The 26,274-nt window shown below is 39.6% G+C and overlaps 1 protein-coding gene across 10 annotated transcripts in view; it reads right to left on the bottom strand.

The window, feature by feature from the left end:
- Window positions 1-26,274, bottom strand: part of LOC137503221 (sex-lethal homolog) — a 183,243-nt gene that overhangs the window by 153,426 nt on the left and 3,543 nt on the right. For all 10 annotated transcript variants that reach the window (XM_068230752.1, XM_068230759.1, XM_068230750.1 and 7 more), the window contains exon 3: window positions 46-221. In XM_068230752.1, coding sequence (XP_068086853.1) covers window positions 46-221 — 176 coding nt within the window. The remainder of the gene's footprint in view (window positions 1-45; window positions 222-26,274) is intronic.

The following is a 26,274-nucleotide window of genomic DNA, read 5'->3' as shown; positions in this document are numbered from 1 at the left end:
TACTGAAACAAGTGCCTAAACGATACTGTGACATTTTTTACTTACCGTGGCAAGTTCGTGACATATAGGTTGGTTTCTTTTATATCCTCACCGGACGGACGTGCAAATGACACCTTTAATCTCTTGTTCTGGACTTGTAGCCCGTTGAGCGTACCGATCGCCCGTGATGCATCTTCCGCTTTTGTGTAGTTTACGAAACCAAATCCATAGCTGTATCCTGTCTGGTATGACATACACATAGTTAAATTATAATAATTGTTAAAACTAATGAAATTTTAAATTTAAGTCTTAACAGATTAAAAGACAAATGAATTACAGTATCAACAGATAACTAAGATGAGCTTAACAAGGCTGTCAAGCAGGCATTCTCTTCTCATTATATTCAAATATAAATTTAGGTCTGTCATAACATTCACACGGTGTCCAAAGCATGGCAATGCAAGACCAGAACGAACAAACAGGAAAGGAGATGGTAAAGGCACGTAAAAACTTCGCTAGGTTTTCACAAATGGACTGCACTTAAAATAGACCTTTGGCGGTACTATATTATGGCTAATAATGAACAGACTACTACTACTACTACTACTACTACTACTATAATAATAATAATAATAATAATAATAATAATAATAATAATAATAATAATAATAATAATAATATCATCACCATTTGTAAGAGGAATATTTGAAGTTTCACATTACCATCCCCACTTCTATTTCTTATTTGGCAGGAAATGTTTGAGAAAATGGCTGCCTTACCAACCGACCATAGCTCGAGTGTGCTAAGTATCAACACCAACAGTGCTGTCACGGTTTACCGTCATTTCAAAATTCGTCAGTCATCAAGAAAAATGATTTGCGATAATCCAATGTGTTGCTTAAAAGACAGTTGATTGAGTATACAAGAAAAGTTTCACGTGTAGGCCTTGAAAATCAGTGTGGAGAACTGGGCAACAGTTGAATTTACAGTGTAGATTCCTTGAAAACAACAAAAACCGCAACTGGTGATCCAGCCAAGCAGCGGAACTGGCTGGCTATGATGGAAAAGGGCGAGGCTTTGTCGGAACATATCATTATCTTTGATGAAGCAATATTTAATTCATTCTGAATAATAATAATTGTATAGCATTGGCTGCTATGTGCACAAATGATCATTTGACACCATTAAAGTTGCCTACACATCAATTTTGATTTTCCATTTTTTTCCATCAGATGGCAGAGGAAAGTAGAGGTCTCTTGGGCGTCCACTGATCCATCAAGGGAGCTATTTATCCAGACTTGAGGATCTCAGAACCCCCGACGGAACGTAATTTCCCAATGTGAACATGTTTCTTGTCCTTTTCAGAAAGTGTAAGTTTGGTGCATGGCAATGGACACGTCCAGCATTACATCCGCAAGGGAGATAGCTTGGTCGTCCATTCACCAAACTACACCTTCTGTTCATGTCCACTTCATTCACCAGATCTCACAGTGAGGGTTTTGTCAAGGACAATGTTGATGACCTCGCACATTACTGGAATCAGAAAGCGCATTAACGCCACGATAAAAAATGCCACTTAAGATGCTCTTCAGAATGTTTGAGAAGAACAGGAAAACCAGCTGAATATCTGCTGTGTTACATGTGGGGAACAAATAGAAAGCATTTAAGGCAAAACTTCACATGGTAATAGTATGTATTTCTTGTACTTCTGTTCAAACTAGATTAAACATACGAGTATAGAACACTCTGTACCATCCTCGTTGCATAGGATGCTCTCCCGATATAACTACAGTGGCCTCAGGCATTCTTGTTCCATTGAGTTATGGGTCTAGTGGTGGGCCATTTAAATAAACTTTCAACTTATTAGTCTGTATCGATATCAACAACTAGAAAGTCCACCAATGCAATACTGTATATAATATGTTAATATTATTTATTACATCGGGACTAGTTTTGACCCTTGTACTGGGTCATCTTCAGCCTTAAATTATGAATGGAAAAGAACATTACATGTAGAGCCCGCGCAGTTAAACAACAGCTCTGCTTTTCTTCTGCCTGCTAGCCGGCGATCCTTCGTCTCCAGCGCACCTTCCTCTGCACACCTTACTTGGATCAGAAGTGCGCGCGGCTGGGTGCGCAGTAGTTAGTTAATCTGAGGCAAGCTTTGCGATAACACGTCTCCCTAACAGTGCACTTTGCGTTGTGACTGTTGACTTGTGCGAAATAGTAGTGATAACAATATGCCTCCCGTCCTTTCAAAACTATACAGAAAAACTCTTCATTCTCAGGGTCGAGAAATAGTGTCTAACGTGTTACAGTTCATGCAGAAAGAAGCCGATGAAAACCAATTTATTATTCCAGCCAAAAAAGTGCAGGAGCGTGTTTGTGCTGCAACTCGTGTAAGTGCGTGCACCGGAAGTCCGTGAAGAAACAATTGCTACAGGTCCACACAGGAACATTGGCATCGTGCAATACACCTCGCAAGAACAAAGAAAAAAGTGTCCGTGCACTGGATGAGATGATTTCGACATGTGCGTTGTTCGAAGGACAATCAATTAATTTTATATAACGGAGAAAGAAATTCCGACTGTGAAATCTGTGTTGGCAAAACTAAAAAAAAGTATACAGTACAAGGGCCAATGCAGTAGTTTGCGAAAAATTTTCAAAGAACTTGGATTTCGGTGGAAAAGGTAGAAACTAACAGGTGTTTGCTGATTGAGCGTAATGATATTCGAAGTGCTCGTATCACATTTTTGCGTTCTGTTACTAGGTATCATCAGGAGTGTCGCCCAATAGTTTACAGTGATGAAACCTACATTAACAGCTCCCACACAACACCGAAGGCTTGGTGTGACACCACATCTCCTACAGAGGGTCTTAAATCGCCGATATCGAAAGGACAGCGCCTTATTATTGTTCATGCAGGCTATGAGCTGGGTTTTATTCCGAACGCCCTCTTGATATTTAAATCAAATCAGACATCCGGCGATTACCATCGAGAAATGAATGCCACGAACTACATGAAATGGGTGAAAGAAATGCTTCTGCCAAACTTGCCACCAAAATCTGTTCTTGTGATAGACAATGCATCCTATCACAACGTTCAGTATGATAAATGTCCTACTTCTAACGCTCGCAAACAGGAAATGCAGAACTGGCCAACAGAGCACAACATACCTTATGGAAATGATATGTTCAAGACTGAACTTTATGAACTTATAAAGATCAATAAGCCTCGAACTAAGAGCTATATTCTGGACCATCTTTTACATGAATACGGGCACACTGTTCTTCGCTTGCCAGCTTATCATCCAGACTTGAACAGCATCGAAAAAATCTGGGGTGATGTGAATCAATGGGTGGCACAGAAAAACACAACCTTCAAGCTGGATGTTAGAAATCTTTGCGTTCAGAGATTTTCTGAAATTGGTGCAGAAGAGTGGGCTTCAGTATGCCGCCATGTCAGAGACTGAGGAACAATATATACAGTCGGAAGGCCTTTTGGAACCTGAAATTGAGCACCTAACAATTAATGTAACTAACAGCAGCAGCAGTGAGGATGAATCGTCAAGCAGTGGCTCGGATAGTGAAAGTGAAGTTGACATGTCTGGGATTGAAGAACTCCATTACATTATGAGCTCTATAAACACGATGTTATTTTTGTTAAGTGTTTGCGAGGCAACAGAGTTCTTGTGATAAGGTATCGTTGTTATTCAGGATTTGAATGAAGTACCATAACCGGTATATGATCGCTGCGTTTCTAGTTTGATGTTAAGCAATGAACTCACGAAGTAAGAAATAAAATTTACCAATCCAGCAAAAATATAAATTGAAAACGAAAGGTGACTGTAGCTGTAGGGAATAACAGCCTATATTAGATACACTTTCTTTCTTTTGCTATTCAGTGTATTGTACGACACCTTCCGTCTTTGTAAAATGAGTCTTACAGGAGGCTTCATACTGGCTATAATTCACCATTTATGTTTCATATGTTTCATATAAAGTTTTTTTTTTTTTTTTTTTTGTAAAATGTAAGAAATAAACAACGTATTCTTTTAACAAAGATTTCTATAGGATGATCATTTCATTAGAGACCCTTATTTCAAATGACTAGGGTATCATCATATTTGCCATGAAATAACATTACTACTACTGCTATAATAATAATAATAATAATAATAATAATAATAATAATAATATGAATGAACTTTCAGTTGGAAAGTTTTCTTAATGTTAATGCAGACGTCACTAACATTCCAAACTTCTGTTTCGTACAGATGTTCACGATTTTGTAGCTGGGTTACCAATTGTTCTATAGGAGAATTGAATCACACCAGGTTAAAGCTCTAAGCAATTCGTCACTCTTACGTGCAATATAAAAAGGAAACGCGACTATAAGCAATTGTCCGTTCAGCGAGGGAATATATGGGAGTTGTGGGGATATTCTTTGCATTATACGGTATATAGTATGATGTGAACATAGCGCTGATTACAGGCGTTGACGTTACTCGATTCCTTTTTGTGATCCAAATATGGAAACGCTAGAACAGCCTCAACAACAGCTCACGTACTCTGGCAGCAGCTGCTTGGCTCTGGCTCTCGAGATGGGTAGGTGTGGCCCGTGAACTCCATGGAGATACTCGCACTCAAGTTTCTCATTAACTGCACCCAGAGCTGTTGTTTGGCTGCGCGGGCTCTAACTTGAAAATATCTGCACCTAATATAACACAACTGACATATCCTGAAACAATGATGAAATACACTTAAGAAAATGGAAATTGCAACACCATGAAGGCATTGGTCGTTTGTGTTGATTTTCAAGATATGGAACGATACCATGTAGGTGTGTAAACGATCAAAGTTTCAGACCCATTGGATTGTTGCTACAGGTCTCCCCATGTGATTGGTCGCGGAGGAATCAACTCCAGTATACGGACTCTGGTGTAGCGTACTTGACTTGCGGTCTGTGCAGTGAAGTGTTCCCCGTCAAACATGCCTCGACGAGAGAGAAGAGCACGCTATCAACAACTGTCGCCGTTTGAGAGGGCTCAGATAATTGGGCTGTGTGAGGCTGGATTATCGCTAAGGCCTGTCGCTGCACGTGTTGGCCGACAGACATCTACGGTACAACGTGTATGGCAGCAGCGGTCAAATGAAGGTACCCACACTCGTAGACCTGGCACAGGCCCAGCGCGACAGACAACCGTGAGAGAGGATCGCCGCATCATTCGGATGGCCCGGATGGAACCCCACGCAACAGCAGCACAAAGTCGAGCAACTGTGGCACCTCACGTTACACAACAAACAGTTGGTAATCGCCTGCGTGCAACTGGCTTACGAGCCCGTGTCCTGCAGAAGGTGTTCCAATGACCCCAAAACAGCGACGTGTAAGGCTGGCCTGGTGTCGAGAAAGATCGACGTGGGTCGACGAATGGCATAGGGTCTTGCCCGGAGTGATCGCTGGAATCGTGTGCGCCGACGTACCGGGAAGAGGGGCCGCCAAGATCTTATTGTCGAGAGGCACACAGAGCCAACACCAAGCATTATGGTCTGGGGAGCTATTGACTTTAATGTGAAATCACAATTAGTGCTTGTTGAGGGCACCATGACTGCTCGACAGTACGTTGATAGGGTACTCAATCCAGTGGTTGTCCCTATGATGACGAACATTGCTAATGGGATGTTTCAGCAGGACAATGCCCGGGTTCACACTGCACGCATCTCCAGAAAAGCTCTCCACGACATCACAACCGTAGAATGGCCCGCCAGATCCCCGGACCTCAGTCCTATCGAGCATGTGTGAGACATGATGGGTCGACAACTGGCCAACCGTCCTAAGCCACCCACAACTCTGGAACAAATGACCCGTGCAGTGCAGCAAGCATGGGCCACAATTCCTCAGGAAGCGATCCAGGGCCTTATTGACTCCATGCCTCGACGAATTCATCGATGTATTGCAGCTCGTGGTGGGCACATCCTGTATTGATTGTTGTCCAAACCTGCGGTCAGAGGGACCTGAAAGTGTAATCATCGAATCACAACTGAACACTCGTCCTGCATGTTCAATTGCAGCAATAAAGCACCACTCCTGGGTGTTGCAATTTCCATTTTCTTCAGTGTATGTTATGGTTACACACAAGTCCCCTAAAGTTGATGGGTCTTGCACATATGTCCAACAATTTTGCGTCATTTTTTCTTTTAAGAAAATCATAGTCTTAAAATAAAACAGTGCATTATTATGTCCTTTTGGTGTAGCTTTTAAGTTGCATTATTGTTGGAGTTAAAAAAGATGGTCTATATGAGATGGAAGTCTTTGGTCTTCAGATTTAACTACTGCTAAAACTGCCATTTTTTGTGGTATTTATAGGGACATTCACAGTATGAATCTGTAGCCTTCTGATCTGTTGGAGGGATCTTTCAAATTATTCCATATAGTGAATGTTTAGAAAAGAAAAGGAAAATTAAATGGGAAATAGAACTATATCAGGAAAATTTATGTTTTTTTTTGTTTTTTTTAATTTGCTTTACGTCGCACCGACACAGATATGTCTTATGGCGACGATGGGATAGGAAAGGCCTAGGAATTGGAAGGAAGCGGCCGTGGCCTTAATTAAGGTACAGCCCCGCCATTTGCCTAGTGTGAAAATGGGAAACCACTGAAAACCATCTTCAGGACTGCCGACAGTGGGTCTCGAACCCACTATCTCCCGGTTACTGGATACTGGCCGCACGTAAGCGCCTGCAGCTATCAAGCTCAGTAGAAAATTTATGAGATACATCTTTAAGTGCCTTCTGAACTAGTATGCAGATACCCAATACCAATACTAGACAGATTAGCTAGTGGGGTATAGAGGAATATTTTCTGGTGGTTGTGGATGGTGAGGGTCAGGTGGGGGTGGATTGGATATGGGTAAATGAATTGGAGAGTTTAATGCTGTACTTTTATTCGGTTTTCTTTTTATAGAAATAGGAAGAATTATGCCAAGAAGAATGTCAGGTTTCTCATTCCTTTCACTGTTACTGTAATTTGGATTCATGTACTGTTCAAGATGTATGTAAAAGTTTTCCAAATTGTTAAGCAATGGACCTGTCTTTTCTGTTTTTACAACGGATAGCTCTTGGTTAACAGACATAAAATTATGATTGGAGTCTGTCATAGGTTGTCCTATTGCTGAAAACAGATTATATCCTACAGCATTAACATGTTCCATATATTGCTATTGATGCTTTCCCAGTCCATACTTGCAGACATGATACTGTATAGGCTTTTGGGCTTATGTCGTGTCGAGAAAATAAGGTGAAATTCTTTACGTTTCCACAGATCTGAGCTCTGCGTCATCAGAAGAAAATCTCGACTGTCCAAGAGAAAGACTTCTTAAACAATTACTTTTTTGAAATTTAGAACGTTATAATAGAAGTGGAAATGGTATGTTCATTCGTCACCAGATGACTCCCCGGACGTGGCAGAGCACTAGCGTTTGAAGCGGAAGCTGACTGAACCATCAGAATCGTTCTAAGAGGGTCACATAACGTGTACGTAACATATGACATAGACAGGTGTGTGACATTGACACAAGCCTGGAATGAAACATCTGGCGACGAGGAACGTACGAATTTGGAAAACATCGAGATGAAATAACAATAGTGAAGGGACAGGGAAGGGAACTACCTACGTAAATTTTTAATGGCTAGCAACCAGGTATTACTTAATTGATAGCCAGTGTCCCTGTTGAAATTGTTAGTATTTCTACATATTTCCACAGGTTCCCGTATAATCCTAGACCTGTAGTGTCTAGTGTGGGTAAGAGCTCGAGCATCTTGGAGCATTATGACCTGACGATAGAGTGTACTCAGCTATTGCTGATTTGTCTGGTTGGTTGAGACGAATATTACGTTCGTGTTCTTTGATACGAGTACCAATGGATCAGCATGTTTGGCCGATGTATACCTTACCGCAAGTACAGGGAATATGTATACCCCAGGATGTAAAAGTGGGGACAATTTGTCCTTGGTTTTACTCAGACTGTGAGCAATTTTAGTGGCGGTGCCAAATACGGTTTTTATATTGTGTTTGCGGAGAACCTTTTCCCTTTGATTTTGTCCTAGCAAACTCTTGAACAATTTCATCAAAGTTGGTTTCCAAAGTTAAATCTTTTTCAGTGCACGTAAGGACTAATGAGCTTAAATTTTCATTAAGAAGAATTGCCCTAAATGTTACTAGATGTAGTTTAATAATGTCAATTATTTAAGGAGATTTAGTTTTATTTGTTTATTTGTTTATTTATTTATTTATTTATTTATTTATTCAAGGTGTTGTAAATATGCATATACAAAGGTCTCTAGATTTAGTTTGAACATGGTTGTTATTTTAGGAAATTAGTGTTATTTATTTAAGGTGTATTTGTTTTATATTATGTTTTATTGAATCACCTTTAATTGGAAAAATAACCTGTTGATGATAAATAAATATATCTACCTATCATTTTTTACTCTGCTTAAAATTGAAAAATCTCTCTCTGCAGTACAGTTGGTTATTATTAAGGTCAAAAACATCCTAACTGCAATTTCAAGGTTCGGAAAAGTACTTGACAAATTGTTTTGCTTAATGTAAGAATATTCTTTAGGCAAGTTTTGGAATCCCTCGAGTTCAACATACATCTGAAAATGTACACGCTCATTTACAAAATCTTGACTGATGTCTTCACGGTACAGCGAACTAAGTTTCAAAGCAGCGTTCTTCACTTCTGATGATTCGGATGAGCAAGTCAGTAGTAGAGGTAACACTTGAAATCTGGATGCTACGACTTCATATGCTTCTTTCCTTCTTGCTAAGTTTCCTTATAAGTGTGTCCATTATTTTAAGGAACGCATTATTTATGAAATTTGTTTTTACATCTGGGTCTCCTTCAATCCCACGTGTTACATCTGCAAATATTCTCCGTCTTCTTACTCTTTTGAGTAGCTTGGAACATCACATCGTCCTATTTTCAAAGCAGATTGCTTATATATGTCAAACTCATCCCTTTTCGCTTTGATGAATCCTTCCCGGGTTGTCAATTGTTTTACTCCTCCCTCAAGATTAAGATTTTCATACTGAAGTTTTTAGAACACTTATCAACTCTTTCCAAAATGTCAATCCGCACAACTAACAGAAAAGTGGTCTCGAAATTTTGAAATTCAGTTTCAAGGTTTTGTGCCTCAAGCCTACAAGCAGGTTTTACACTGGAGTCTTCAGATAGCTGCCTCAACGATTGTCGTATGTCTTCATAACCTTTTACCGAAGCTCTGACGTCTGCTTTTGCAGACCATCTAGTTTCTGATAAAGATTTTACCACTAGCGTACCGTTTTTTGCCAAGAATTGCTTCAAAATATTCCACATGTACGTTGACACAGAAAAGTAATTATACAACTGGACGAAGCCAAGGAAAACTACTGTGGCAGTGCAGCATTCTGCGGCTGACGAACCAAAAATATTTAATGAATGTGCTGCACACGGTATGTATTCAGCAAGGGGACTTTGGTGCTTTATTCGGACCTGAAGACCTGAGTAAGCTCCTGACATATTGGAAGCATTATCATATCTTTGGCCCCTACAACTCTTGATGTTGATTTCAAAACTCTCAAGGCAGCTTTTTCTAGTCCAGCAGATGTATGTGATATTCCAGGCAGAAGCTTAATGAGTCGTTCTATAGGCTTTGGCTCTATTTGAGGTACATATCGAAAAACAATTAGCCAACTGGTCAGTGTGAGAGCAATGAGAAAGTAGTATCTAGCTTCTTTTACTTCATCAACTACAGTTTAAAGCACACAATTCTCCATAACTTCAATAAATTCATTATATATTTGAGAAGACAGGTACGAGGTGTGCCCTTGATCTTTGTTACCACATTTTCCGATATGCTGGGCAAGGAAAGGGTCATATTCACTGATTAACTTGAGGGATCCAAGATATAAACTTTTTGTATTGATCCAAACTCCTCATTGTCTCCTTGGAAAGGTAAGCCCCTAACTGCCAAAAATCGTACAACAGAAACTATTCTTGGGATTGTACTTCGCCAGTAGTTTACCTCTTCTTCATACTGTGCAAACAGAATTTAATCAACCTGCATTAACTGTCTTGTCTGGTGATGTACGTAAGAACATTACACCTGTGGTCATGAGAATGTTCATAATGTTTCAGTAGTTCGTAGCTGTGCTTCCAGTCATTAAAACTGGTAGACAAATGTGTTTTGCATTGTCTGGTTGAAGTGAACAGCACTGAATACAGAATTTTCCAGTTGACTCTGAATACAATAATCAATCTCTTAAAACAACGTCTCCATTAGGAAGAGTACTCTTAAACACATTTTGAGACAATGTACTTTTACCAACATTGTAAGTTCACAGAGATCTCGAAAAATTCACCATTACGTTTTGTTTTGGACAATGTTTAATAACATTCTCAACGACTGAATTTAACTTGACATTCCAGGCAGCAGGATCATCTATGGAAAATGAATTAGGTAAGGTTACCTCAGGATGTGATTGTGAAATAGTTCCAAACGGATGCTGGACAACTTCCGGCTCATCGTTCAATTTAATACTAACACAGGGCTTATCAGTTTGTATATCTAGGCCTTGTAACTCTTCTTGTGTAAAGTAAAATGTGACCGATGTCGAAGTCGAAGGTTTTGTTAAGTCATCTTCGCATTCCAATTCTGAGGTTGAGGTTGAACGAGTCAAAGTAAAGAACTTTCCCATTTTAGGCACTTTCTTAAGTAATTCATGTTTGTCACTCTGCTTTTTAGTAGTGCGTTTTTTGTATTCAGCACCACTTAACTTTTTCCTCATGGTTAAATACCGAAAAACATGTAAGAATTACACGAAACAATGAGTTGGCTAGGTGAAGTTATAAGGTTGATAGTGAGCGGATGTAAACAACAATACGGACACGAACCGTCACGAGCCAATGACAGACAGTGCAGTGGCTGTCTAGACTAACAGGGTTGCCAAGCCACCAACTACAAGTGCCCACCCAACACCCGCACGAGTTAAATAATACCTTTCTTATTTTTGCAGTTATTTAATTTTCTTTATAAAATTTAAATATATAGATTAAATTCAGGTTTTAAAGTTAGAATAGTTTAAAGTGTTTTATATAGGCTAATAAAATATTTGGAATAATTTGTGGAAAGTAAAAGTAATTTGAGTGTAATGAATTTAAGATGTAATTAACGCAGACCATAATTACTCGATCCGCCAGCCGCCACCCATCAAAAACTGGCGCCCTGGGCAAATGCCCAGTCCGCCCATTTGTAAATCGGGGCCTGGGCATAAACAAACATTTCATAACACTCCACGAGTTCCACGTGGTCTTACTCAAATATGAACGTATAAACTTACGGATATAGTTTCTTTGCCCGAAAATATTTGAGAAATACATTATCACTGCTATAAAATATATTTGCCATGAAAATGATCAAGTAGGCCTAGGTATTTCATTGATCTGAACTTGCAGTAGGCTCGATTCCCTCTAGATCGAATGATTCGTTGTCTCTTGCATCACTAGTATCCTCTCCTAAATTACTTACAAATTCGTTACACACCACGCCTAAAACATTTTCGCAAGCGGTCTTTTCTTTACGCGGATATTAACACAACCGGTGGTGGATAATTCTTTTTCGTGCAATGTAAACAGTTGAAACAGACGCACCAGTGAACTCGAATGTTCGTTTTGCGATATGGTACAACCTCATCAATTCAAAGTCGTTGGGACGCAAAAATCAGACTTCCCAGTTAAGTTAAGTTAAGTTAAGTTAAGTTAAGTTAAGTTAAGAATTGCCGGTACATCTAATATACTGAACGTATGTTGAACATTAAAGCTTGAAATTTTCTTCACCAAACGAAAACGAAAAATAATTCATGCAGTAAAGGGTTAAGATATCACCCGTCGCGACATATAGATCATATAGTGACATATATCATCTGGGAATATCACACAAAAAAGGCACCTACGAGAACTTGTGATAGTACATATATCACACCCTCATACTACATGAAGAAGTGTGAGATATTGTCAGTATTTGATTTATTATGATTATGATTATTATTATTATTATTATTACTGTCAGTATTTCATTTGTATATTTTGTCATTAATATTTGTAAGCTGGGAGGTCTCCACATATGTTGTATGACTCATGCGGACATCCCAGTGTTTGACGAGATGAGCTTGTTTTTGTACTAGGAAAGTTCTATGACTCAAGTGAAACACCCCAGCGTTTGTTTCATGTCTTGGGACCAAGAATGAGTTCACGGCGTGGTCTTGTTAAGAGGATCACTGATGATTGGCTGGCAAGGACCAATCCAGACGTATCATGTGAGAGGAAGGGGAATGCTGAGGTCTTTATATAGTTTGACATCACAGCGGAAGGGAACCACAACTGAGACACTGTACGAGAAGGAACAACTGACACACTGTACGAGAAGGAAGTAGTGCGGACAGACTGTACGGGAAGGAAGTGGTGCTAACACACGGGAGTGAAACTGGATATATGGTATTCGAGTGACACTGCTACAATGGACTGGACTTCAAACGTTCGTGGAACGTAGCCTTGTTATGTTCGTGGAAAGTGGCTGATTGACAAATTGTGGAGTGCTTACGCATTAGGTATTGTAGCACTTGTGGCGGCCTGGCATTATATGTTGGTGAAAGCTATCTCAGACTTTCCATAATTTATGTTCAGAATCGACAAGCGTGTTGCTCATTTGTATATATCTTTACAACAAGTGTTAAAGTCTGTGAACACAGTATTACGAGGTACAGTATCTGTGTGATGTTATAACTGCAGATTATGAGAATCGGCAAGTCGTATTGATATAGAGACAGTGAAGGGTTCTTATTTACATATATGTACATTGCTCAACGAACCAACTACAAATGATGGCTTAGTTCTCACTTTCGTTTTCCCACTATTTTCTTTGTTGTTGTTGTTGTTAATATGGAGTCTTCCAGTAATATTTTGTTTGTGTATTATAAGTGGATTTTGGTGTGTTGATGAGGTGCTCATGCATGGATTTTATTGAGAATATAATTAGATGCTTTAGAATCAGTGGAGTTATTGATGAACCTAGGTGCAGTTCCTACCTATTTAATCGTTTTCAGAAGGTTAGATAAGGCCTGTAGTAGATGTACCAGTACGCAGCCTTATGTACACGCCCTGGGATATAAAGAATTATCATGCTCTATCTAAATTCGAGGGATCCATTTTGGAGAACTCTGGCGCCCATACTACGGACATTTTGGTTAATTTTGTTTATTAAGTTTTTATACATTTTTATTTATGATACATTTTATAATATTCAAGAAATTATTTATAAGTAGTCATAAAACTATTACAAACTCGAGAAAGTTAAAGCAACATTTATCAAGGTCATGTGCTTATCCAAGTTCACACAACACCATTTGGTATATATATTGGCCAGAAGAGTATTGCTTCTGCCTGTAACAACCAGCTACAAGACTGCCTTGAAGAGTGAATGACAAAAAAAGAGAAGAAATCTTGAGTGACTTCTATGCTATTGATCCTTTGATATTTCAGAACTGGATGTGAGCAAATTATGAGCTGTGTCATGTAGTGAGGAGATTTGCAGTGCACAGATTTCACTATTTGATATGTGGTAGTTTAAGATTTCACCAACCAGGCTCACATTGTGTTTGTAATCTCTGTGGGATGCTGCGTCAATGATATCCAGAGGCGAAGCTATTACTTAATGAATGGGTAGGCAGGATATCTTACCTTAACGTTTCTTGTAGAGTAGTTCCAAACGTCGAGTTTTCTTGGTTGCAAAACCGTCAATCGCACGATCCTTCAATACCTGATCACTCTTCAATTTCTTCACAAGCATTTTCTCGATAGAAATGGCACTAAGACTGCCGAGTCTTTCATTGTTCAATGTAATACGGAAGTATGCTTTTATCATCTTCAGGGTGCTCATACCCCTTTCAGAGGAAGCCGTGGTCACAGGAAATGTTAATATTAAACAAATCAATTTTGTTTGAGGTCATTGAGGACAATATAACGTAAAAGGTTTTGAGAGGACAAATGTTTTTTTCTATATCAGAATAAAGGTTAATCACTTCATTTTCCAATCTTTCTGTATTAAAAAAGGTGTAAATCTTCATAAGACTATTCAGCTTAATAGCAGGGAAGCTCTCTTTGAATGAAGCGAGTTGGATACAACTCAACAAACTGGATGCTTTCAAAATCGCCAAACCGTATTTCCATTCTCTTAATTAAGGTGTCAAGAACTTCATATGTTGAGCATTTATCTCACTATTTATTTTGCAACATTTTTCAACGCAAGAGGATACCGTGTTTCCTGATCGCATGTCTTTGAGGATACCAATGATTTTTCTAATTATTATTTAGCGTATGATGCTACAGTTGACAATCGAGTATGTACAAGTTCTTAACAGGTACAAAAAGAAAAAAAAAACCACCATTATATACATACAAACTCCACATTAAAAAGGTTAATGTGGGGGGGGGGGGTCTTTCAGTCACTTAGAGACGAATGTCCAGCTCTTCCAGCCAAGACAGTGCCTCAGGGGTCACTCAGTGAATGTCCTCGATGGAACCAGCAAAAGCTTGCAGAGGGCAGTCCTTCGGAATGTACAGGATGGTTTGCACTTCAGCACCACAGTCACAAGCTGGAGAGTCTTTGCAGCACCACTGACGCAGAGCATAAGCACTTCTTCCTACCCCTCAACATATCCTGTTGAGTGTGGTCCAGGTGGAGCGAGGAAGGTTGAACCCAGGCAACTTTGTAGTTGGATCCCTGATGTTGACAATGCCATGAGGGTGTGATTGAGACCATTCGTGTTTCCATACTTCATCAGGCTTGAAATGTGAATTAACTAATTCCTTTGCCATCTTCCAGGCAGGTTTCCGTGACTTGAGTCTCGTTATGGCATTTTCATCTGTATCCTGATGTACTGGGAGGTAACTGTTCTTCGCTATCCTGGTCCACAGTCTAACAAGGGCGCTTTGCCATCTGATGTGAGGAGGTTGAATGTTGCTCAGTAATGGTAACCATTGAGGAGTAGAGCGCAATGTACCAGATATAATTCTCATTGTGTGGTGCAGTTGGACATCAACCAAACTAGTGTGGGAGCTATTGAGCCATACAGAGGAACAATATTCAGCTGGTGAATATACTACTGCTAGAGCAGTTGTTCGTAGTGTGCATGCATCTGCGCCCCATGAAGTACCAGCTAGTCTACCCAGCAATTTGTTATGGCTTTTAAGCTTAGCAGCCAGTTTCTCAAGATGGCGTCGATAGGTTAAAGACCTGTCTAAAGTTACACCAAGATATGTTGGGTTGGTATTACACTGCAGTGTGTGGTTTCTGAACCTGATCGTAGGTTGATAGTTTGCCAGCCTGTTATTTAGGTGGAATGTAGCTACCTCTGTCTTTAGTGGACTAGGTTTCAGATGCCATTTTTTGAAATAATCACCCATCTTGTCAAGGTCTTGGGATAGAATGTCTTCTGCCTCATTGAAGTCTGTTGTTTGTATGGTAAGGATACAGTTTCTGGGAGATCATAGATGTATAAGTTGAAGAGAATGGGAGACAAGACTGATCCCTGTGGCAAGCCATTATTAAGTTTATGGAATCTGCTACGGACATATTCTGTATGAATTTGGAAAAATCTTATAATGAGCATATTTTCTTATCAGGGTGAAAATTTTAAGACATGGTACAGTCCTGATGAGTTTCAGGAGATGGCCTTTTTTCCAAACGGTGTCATAAGCAGCTGTGAGATCAAGGAACACAGATAGATTTTTAATTTTCCTCTTGTATCCTGCTTCAAGTACGGAAGTCAAAGTGAGGACCTGATCACCGCAGTCTCAACCATGTTGGAAACCAGCTTGCTCAAATGGAATGTGTTAAATTGCAGGAGATATTCTACTGAGGATCACTTTCTAGAAGCTTATATGTAACACTTAGTAGAGATATGGGTCTATAGCTTTGAGGTGATTTGGGATCCTTGCCTGGCTTCAAGATAACAATAATTTTAGCTGTTTTGAATAGTGATTGCAGAAGATCACTGAAGAAAGAAAAAAGCCAACGTTCGGTTGCTGGACCACAGTTCTTTATAGGTTCAGGGTATATGAAATCAAGTCCTGCAGCTTTACCATTTCTGAGTGTGTCCAAACCTTTGTGTAACTCTTCTGGAGAAAATGGACTTGTATAGGACCATTTGGCTGGGAGTCTTGTTTTCTCTGGCTTAGTTCCGATTTAACCTGCTTGGTGAATTTCTTATCCCCTGAAATCTGTGATGTTGAGACGAGGTGATTAGCTATGGTTTCCACATTAACTGAGGAGTGATTTCTTGATTGCGTGAAAGTTGGATCAAGCTTGCAGATGAGACACCCTGCTTTTCTGCTGGAATGTGTGAAGTTGAGCTCCCTTGCAGTTGTTATCCACTTCTGTCCTCTAGCATTATCTAAGGATTTGAGGAGTTCGATTGCTTTGTCTTGACAACATTCTTCCTCATACTCAGTGGACAAGCGACTGGTTTCCTCATTCAAACTTGGAATGTAATCCTTCCGATAGCCTCAAGGAATGGTTCTTTTTGTGGCAGATTTTATTAGTCCAACAAACCTACCGTAATTTTCTGAAGTTGGAGCTATCCATCTAATATTGGCATGTGTGTGCAATGCATAAGCATTCCAATCAGTTTTTTGAAAGTTCCAGCAAGGTTTAGGTATAGACCTAATGACAGGTATCTGCAGGCCAATTTTGTAAATTATGGGTCTATGTTGTCTTCGAGGGAAATTTTTCACCTGCCTGTGTACTGGGGATGTTGTCATGAGATTGGAAGAAACGAAACAGAGATTGGGTGAATAGTCTTTATTCCAATGGCCAGAGAGGAACGCCGCTATGTCCTTAGCCAGAATTTCAATCTCCCCAGTCAACACACTGAAACTACTAGATTCCAACAATGCTTGCAACATTTTCAAGTAAGGTCGTCCATATTGAACACTGAAGAAAGATTGTTTGCAAGAAGTGTTAAACTACCTTATTAAATAATGTATATATTTTGTCTTCAATGTTTTCTCAACAGTTCATAAAGGAACTACCCTTTGAAATTACTGACAGCAACAATGGACATTGTATTCCGTACGAGATGTTATGGCTAGCATGTCACATTTCAAGTTTTATTGAAGATAACAGAAGTTTTTGCAAGAAGTGAGGACAATTTTGTGTATCTCAAATAGCCCTTAAAAAGGCATTGGGTTCTTCCATTTTTTCAATTTCTGAAGAATGAGTGTTGTAATCTATCACGTGATTTTATGGCTGATGAAGTCTCAAACAGAGATGTAACATGTCCCAAAATAATTTAATATGTTTTTATATTAAATAGTTTTTCACTTGTAAAGTGATGTGTATTGATTGGGTGGTCCAAAACCTAACATTGTTTCTTAGTTTTAACTGTATCAATACGGATTTATATGATGAAGCTCGTAAATTGTACTGTATTTAGATATGTTTGTCCCGAAGGCAAAATTCAAGAGAGATTTTTGAGATTCAGTGATGAAAGCGGTGACCGCTCTGCTGTTTATCTCTCTCTCTAAACATCCCTTTGGATTGTTACAAGAATTTCAGTGTGGTGAAAAGTTAGTAGCAGAAACATTTGATGGCGCAGCAGTGATGGCAGGACAGCACAGTGGGTTGCAGAAGTTAGTCAGCGATAAATACGACCGAACTATATTCGTTCACTGCTACGGTCATAGGCTCAACTTGGTATTACAGGAATCTGTTAACCACATCAAGGAATGCAAAGTATTTTTTCAGAACCTGTCCGGGTTAGCAGGTTTTTTTTATCATCCCCTAAAAGGGCCGCTGCTCTTAACCCCTCAGCGTCGCAGCCATTTACATAGCTTCCTACCCCGCGGCCGGATGAGATTTCAACTACGCGCGACTGAAATACATCAATTCACTTAAAGCGTTACTACAAGTATAAGAGTAGCCCGATTTTCACGAAATTTGGAATTCCTTATGACAGAACTATGTACATGCAGATAATAACATAATTATTTCTCATTTCCTTAGTAATTTAGTTCTGTGTGATAGAGTTCGAAGCACTCTTTGAAACAGGGACTCAAGTCACACTCCTGGCAGCAGTACACTGACGTCTTCTTTCCGCCGTGTTTTGAACATAGGATACAATGTCTCTGAGGTTTGGATTTCCAACACTTGGGTGCTAATTTCCTGATAAAATGTCTTTCCTGCAATCTTGGAACTGTATTATCTGATGCGCGCCGGCCTTGAATATTTCGTTCCCCTCCCTCCCGAGCGTATTTTGTAAACAAACCTTTCACCAGCTGAACCCGATAAGGTAATTGCTCAATATTTGTCTCTGTGACCTGTGTGAGTATTATTAGAGAATTTAGCAATCAGAATTCACCGTTGAAAACTTCTCTTTGACCTGTATAATTATCTATAGTCTCTTACACGAAATTTCCAAGTACTGTTTCCTCCTCATCGTCACTCTCATCATTTACCACTGCTACATCATCTATTTCATTATCACTGCTGCTTATACTATCACTACTACTTCCGACTAAACTTTCATCTGAATTATACAATATTTCAAGCACGTTACTGTCAGTCATACTACGGCTGAGCGCGGTGTGTGACACGGACTGATGAAGCTGCAGCGAGACCGAAAGCAACAGGACGAAACTGAATGAGGGGAATAACATTTATGACGAAACAAACCAACTCGATACATATTTCAGATAAAAGGTCGAGACAACGTCTTTCAAACGAGATATATACCATGAACAACTGGTTCTCGTATCGTATGACAGAAAGCAGCACTAACTGATGCCTACACAGAGCGCTCGTGGAGAGTTACGAAAATATTACAAGCTGAGAAATAAAGACAAATATAATAAATAAACCGCACTCCCAATGTACAAACAGAGCAAAGAACATCACACGAAAAGACAAACTTCTCAGATCATCATTTCTTTATTTGATTCTGTGGGAAAGAATGAAGCAAACAGACTTTAAAAAAAGCAAGAGATTAGTGCTCAGACTTATCTCACAAATTATTATCCTTGCAAAAACAACTACATTATAACGAATTTTCAATTCTTATTTACAACACTGGTAAACCCGAAACTGTCTTCTTGGAAACAAAACAATTTGCATATTAGTAACTCCAAAACTTTTCGCGCTATAGGCGTAAATGTGAAACTATGTATGGGTCTATACCACGTATAGAGGTCGGCGGCTACGGAAGAAAAGAGGGTCTATACCACGTATAGAGGTCGGCGCTGAGGGGTTAACAAAGTAATACAGAGACGATTACTAACAGTAGCGCTCACCCAATGGATATATGCTGGCAGGCTCGTTGAAGTTGTGTCCTCATTCCATACAGATCTCCTCGAACTCTTCAGAGAAATGAAAGATAATGCAAACAAATGGGACGGTGGAACGAGAATTCAAGCTAAGGGTTACACTGTTACCCTGCAAGACTTTCATTTCTATTTCCTATTAAATTTATTTGCTGAAGTGCTTCCTCAATCTGATGTTCTGTATCAGATCCTTCAGAAGAAAATTTGTGATACTGCCTTCTGCTCCAAAAACATCCAGCAATTTAAAGTGTTTTTGCAGACAACTAGAAATAATTTTGGAACTATGTGGTCAAAGTTGCAAGACAACGAAGGGAGGCAAGATTACCCTCAAAAGTGCCATATAATTGATTTTATAGGAACTAAGAAAACATCGTATCTCCGATTGTATTTGGAAATAATTGACATCATATCCGTGCAACTATCAGATAGATTTTCTGATATTAACAAGCTGGAGTTCCTTCAGTTAATTGATATTGACCAGTTTAACAATTTCGCGAAGGAGTTCCCGAACAGTGCCTATCAGCCGTTAGGGAAGACCTATGGATGAAATTTTGACTGCATGAAACTTAAAAGTGAACTGTCTTTTTTTTTTTTTTTTTTTGCTAGTTGCTTTATGTCGCACTCACACAGATATGTCTTATGGCGACGATGGGATGGGATAGGCCTAGGAGTTGGAAGCGGCCGTGGCCTTAATTAAGGTACACCCCCAGCATTTGCCTGGTGTGAAAATGGGAAATGGAAAACCATCTTCAGGGCTGCCAACAGTGGGATTCGAACCCACTATCTCCCGGATGCAAGCTCACAGCCGTGTGCCCCTCACCACACGGCCAACTCACCCGGTAGTGAACTGTCTGTCCTCTACATGAAACCAGATCTCGTGAATAATGCATATGACCTCTACCAATATTTGCACACCAGTGGTCTTAAAAAAGCATATCCAGAAGCAACGAAATTGATTGACCTCATTCTCACCATCCCAGCAACTAGCGCTTCCTCTGAAAGAAGCTTCTCGGCCTTAAAAAGGATACACACCTTCCAAAGAAATTCACAAGTACAGGACATGCTCTCTGCACTTTCTTTGATTGCGAATGAGAAGAAATTTCTGAGTGACATAATGAAGAGGCCTAATTTCTACGATGCTGTGATAGATATTTTTGATGTCACAACATGCCATCGTATTGAGCTTAAGTACAAATAAGAAATACTGAGGTAAGCCTTGAAGCTCCGTTAGAAATTAATTTTAAACTTTAAGTGTTCAATTATGTGCCATATCATCATTTTCAAATAATGTTATCTTATACAAAAGTAATATCAATTATCAAGTCTTTCACTTTCATGAAATAACATTTGTACTGCTCATAAAAATGCTGCGGTGCGAGCGACAATATACTCTAAGAAGGAGTGTGGTAACACTTTTCAAAACGTCATGCGTCGCCACTGCAAAAACCTGTCTTAGATAATCATAGTGTGAAAATATTGTATGGACTGCTCGGGACCGAAAGCTCCAACAGGTAGTGCATGCTTGTGGAAGTCTGCTGAATCCTTTGGAATCCACAAGATGAGCTCTTTTTGAGGATCTACTAAAAAATGAATGAAGAGCCTAAGTGATTTTATTGTTTTGAAGCAATGGAGAAGAACGCGGTTTAGCTTGTGAGCATAACAATGTAGTAATACTGCCCTTGGGCAAACTTGTTTAACGTAATGCTGAACACCCCCATGCTTTCCTGCCATTGTGGAGCACCCGTCATATGTTTGACATACGACTTTATTAATCACTCCCCACTTTCACAGAATATCGACAATTAATTCTGATAAGCCTGATGGAGTCTTATCAATCAAAACACCATAAAAGCCTATAAATCTTTCTGTGGGACCCTGTTTTGAGCAGAACTGGAATATTACACTAACTTGAGATGTGTTTGAACATCTAAGGTCTCACCTGCCTGAATACCAATGAACTCACAAGAATCTAACTCTGCTTTGATTGTCTCCTGAATTATGACAGTTACAGACTCAATGAATTCATTCTGCATTTCGCTTGATGTGCTTTTAAAGCCTGATGTGGGCTGGAGATGATCTTGAATGTACTGTTCATGTTTTGAAAAAAGATCTAACAACTCTAGGTAACTGCCCCTGTTGATCAAGTCTTCCCCTTCAAAATGACCTTGAAATTCAAGCCCCTGTTTCCCAAGAAAACGCACGTCAACAAGTCTCTCAACAACAAGACAATTTTGTTTCACGACTTCATTATGTTTAACGGCTTGAATTCTTGCACCTTCAGATAAAGAATGTTCTATCTTCCCGTGCCCCAGTAAACAGAATCTCTCTTCATTCTGAACATCTTAAATTTTGATGCTTCTCAGCTTCTTTAAGGAAGATTTTTTGTAACAATAAAACCATTTAAAGGCCATTCTTTTTCACCACCAAACAAAACACACATAACAAAAAAGCTTCTTGCTTTCTGAACAGACTGTTAACCATGAATATCGTGTATCCAAGAAAATTGAAATTTTCTCGCTACTTTACCGTCAAAATACTTGATATCCAAATTAGGCATGCATCTTTTGTTTTTGGCTTCACACTTATCTTCGTAAGTCCAAGATGAAAACGGTTTACATTTTAAAAAATTCAAAAGACTCGTTAAGTTCCCGAAGGGCCCTACTTTACTCATTATTTCAATGCGAGTTTCAACCGGATGATGCCAGTCTTGTTTTATACAACTAACAGTCCATGTCTGAATTGTCACAAATAAAGCCAATAATGCACTGATTGCCTACTAATTCGAAAGAATAACACACGATTAACAATACAGTACTTCACAGCCTCTCTGGGGTCTACACTTTGTGGAGAGAGGAGCACGGGCGGCAACCATCTTTTCTACACCACCCCGCTCCAATCCCCAAGCTGATTGAAAGGAAACCTGGGTGAGACAAGTTACAGACTGCCTCCCTGTCAGAACAAGTAGTCTGCTGTCACCATCTAGCGGGACGATCAGCGAAGCCCATCATCTGCTGTCATCAAGTAGCACATATCAAATAGGGATTATTGTTGATTTAACACAATAACAACAGCAGATAAATTTATGATATTTATGTTTAATCGTATTTCTTAGGACAGGCATTGCCTCAAATGACTCCAAGTAGTTTCGCCACTGATATCTTGTAATCACATAATATGTTGTAAAGAGAAACATGATGCACCGCAGGACAGTGATCAGAGTTTTCTTTATACAGGGTCTTTATTTATGCTTGGCAAGGACTTTCTCGTTCGACCGTGGCTGCCGATGACAGGCTGCTACCGGCCGCTGGCGAGCGCGGTTTCAGGCACTTCCTGCAGTTACTGAGAGCTGAGCTCCAAGATAGCAGGTTGTTCAATGAAGCTACTGCGTACTGTATGTCGTATTGTATAGTGTTTTATTGTGATTGTGTATAGTGCTGTAATGTATGTGAAATATTTGTTACGTGAACGTGTATATCTGCACAATACTTACATTAAGTGCAGAAAATCGTCCACTAGGACAAGACAAAAGTTTCAAGCGAAATTTCCAGGGAGACCCATTCCTATCAGCCGGGCTGAGTGGCTCAGAAGGTTAAGGCGCTGGCCTTCTAACCCCAACTTGGCAGGTTCGATCCTGGCTCAGTCCGGTGGTATTTGAAGGTGCTCAAATACGACAGCCTCGTGTCGGTAGATTTACTGGCACGTAAAAGAACTCCTGCGGGACTAAATTCCGGCACCTCGGCGTCTCCGAAGACCGTAAAAGTAGTTAGGGGGACGTAAAGCAAATAACATTATTATTATTCATTCCTATCAATTGGACAACAAAACAACTGGCCAAGAGATTCAAACGTACAGGTTCAGTAAACAATAAAAAACAGACGTAAAGGTCGTTATCTCCTTACCGAAGCGTGCTTGGTATGAGGATCATAAGTAAAAATCTGTGGCCCCCTTGTAGCCCAGATTTAATGGCATGTGATTTTTATTTGTGGGGAATGTTAAAAAATGTAGTTTATGGGAACAACCCTCACACATTAAACTTAAAGACAATATAAGAGCTGCAATTGCATCCATTAGTGCTGGAGAACTTGGTAGAGTAACTGAAAACTTCATTAGGAGATGCAGATTATGTTTGGCAGCGCGTGGGGAACATTTTCAGCATGAACTGTAAACATGGTGAGTAAAATGCATGATAATGGTTTTGAGCACTGTATTCTGCCGTACATATGCACGCGCGGTAGGCAGCAACTGAACCGTCACTGGCGGCCAAGGTCGAGTGAGAAAGTCCTTGCCAAGCATAAATAAAGACCCTGTATATATTATAATTGGCTTTAATACATGTTTCCTTAATAACTTTAAGCCTGTTGTACATGACCATATTTTTGTCAAATTCAAGACTTCACAAGAATTTTCAATACTTCACAGATTTACTTGTCAAATCATTTGCAACAGTTCATAAGTCTTGAGAAGTCTTCAAAAGTCTTGAAAGTGAATTAGAACCTGTTCTAATCGATCAAAGAGTTGCCAATACTTTTACAGAACTGACCAATGGAATTCCTAGTATTAACAGTGCACGCAATGCCACTAGGCATGCTGGGATTACCAGGACAGGAATCAAAATAAATAAAAAATGGCCTTGTCTTCATGACTCTGTGTGTGTGTATGCGTGCGCGCGCGTGCGTGGTTTTTTTTTTTTTTTTTTAAATTGCTAAGTATGAGACACATCCCTGCCTATAGTCAGTGGACTCCATAGAGTACCACGATAAAACGAATAAAACAGCAGCATATGAGGAGACTGCAAGAGAAACATCTCAAGGGTTGCATTCACAAAATACTACTCTCCAACTCCGAGTAAACTCGGAGTTAACTCCATCCGTTCATAAAAGTAAAGAGTCAACTCTACAAGGCGTTCAGAAAATGCTTTCGAGTTAACTTAGAGTATACTCTTTATACTCTGCATAAATAGGTGGGTAGATTTAACTCGAGATGCGCAGTAATGCATTCAGTGGTGGCGGTGAGAAATATTAACTGCGGCTATATTGAAATGGCAATGAATTCAAATTATTTTCAGTTGTTGACAAAGAAGGGCGTTATGTATTGAATAAAGAAGGGGATATTTTCGTTTAAAACAGGAAAAATAGGCACCGTGCCAATTTTAATATTCGGCGGAAATAACATAATTGAATTTTTATAAGAAAACCCATGTTATGAATGAGCAGCTGATTTATTAACCTCAACATTATGAGATTTCCTTGGGAAAATGCAATGTAACTTTTTAATATTTTAGATGACCTTCTGAATGAGACCATTTAATTATACGATCAGAAATACCACACAGTGCATTTATAATTCTCACGAAACCGACATGTACAAATCAGGTGCTAAGAGCCAAATTACAACCAGAATTTTTTTTCGTGGGTCTTGCAATGGTCTTCCTCGTTCCCCGATTTTGGATTTAAAAAGTTTAGGGCCAATGACTCTGAGTACACGTTCGAATGCTGATCCGGCAATCGGAATTGTTGTTTAAATTCAGTTTCGTCGTAGTTGTTAACAACATAATCTTTACAGTTAGTTGTCCTAAATGGCCTATCGTGCATCAGTGCGGAGCCGATGTATTGGTATTCATCATCAATGTAATAGCTGCCTCTGTGGATCAGCGGTAGAGTGTCGGCCTCCGAATCCCAAGATAGCGGGTTCAAACCCGGCAGAGGTAGTCGGATTTTTGAAGGGCGGAAAAAAGTCCATTCGACACTCCATGTCGTACGATGTCGGCATGTTAAAGATCTCTGGTGACACATTTGGTGTTTACCCGACAAAATTCATTAAATCTCAGCCATAGACGCCCAAGAGAGTTTCGGTTTACTCGGTCTGCCATCTAGTGGGGGCCTAGAGTAAAACGGAACGTCGAAATTGACGAGCAGACAGCCAGATGGCGTCAAATTGAAATGTCTGCACACGGTAGCTGAGGCCATACGATTATTATTATTATTATTATCAATGTAATCAGATTGTTCCTACGAGGTAAAGAATAACGGATACTGTTTTAAGGCACAACTTGATGAGGAAAGTAGTAATAACTCATATAGCACGCTGCTATCAAGAAACTCGCCTAGAAATTAGACATTAAATTCCTCGCAAATGAGGTTATGGTAAAACAAATAACCTTCCTTAATTGATTAGCCATATTCTGTTACTCTGTATTCACTCGAAGCGTTCACGAAATACCGTTACTCAGAGTTAACTTTACCAGTTACTCCGCGATACTCTACTCTACTCCAACTCTACTCGGAGTCGTATTTTGTGAACGCAACCAAGGAGGTGGACAGCTTTTTTTTTTTTTTTTTTTTTTGATAGGGGCTTTACGTCGCACCGACACAGATAGGTCTTATGGCGACGATGGGATAGGCTTAGGAGTTGGAAGGAAGCAGCCGTGGCCTTAGTTAAGGTACAGCCCCAGCATTTTCCTGGTGTGAAAATGGGAAACCACAGAAAACCATTTCCAGGGCTGCCGATAGTGGGATTCGAACCTACTATCTCCCGGATGCAAGCTCAGCCGCGCATCTCTACGCGCACAGCCAACTCGCCCGGTGGGCAGCTTTTATGTCTATCACTGTACAGTAACCTATAAGTAAACACTGTCAGTAATGATCGATTTATGGCAATCTTCACATATTATTATGATTATGGAATTCCTAATATGTGGAGTGGGACACTGATGATGATGATGATGATGATGATGAAGATATCAATTTCTGATGCACTGTTATCATTTTTATTCAATTAATGTGAGTAAACGCAATACAATACAATACAACCTCCGCAAATGATGCTATGGCAGTAAAATACATTGCAAAAGTTATATTGAAGATAACCACATTAAGATTCC

Source organism: Anabrus simplex, chromosome X (genome assembly GCF_040414725.1).
Source record: "Anabrus simplex isolate iqAnaSimp1 chromosome X, ASM4041472v1, whole genome shotgun sequence".
In the NCBI taxonomy this organism is placed as follows: Eukaryota; Metazoa; Arthropoda; class Insecta; order Orthoptera; family Tettigoniidae; genus Anabrus; species Anabrus simplex.
The sequence above is the reverse complement of the archived record's forward strand: the minus strand, read 5'-3'. Positions and strand labels throughout refer to the sequence as shown.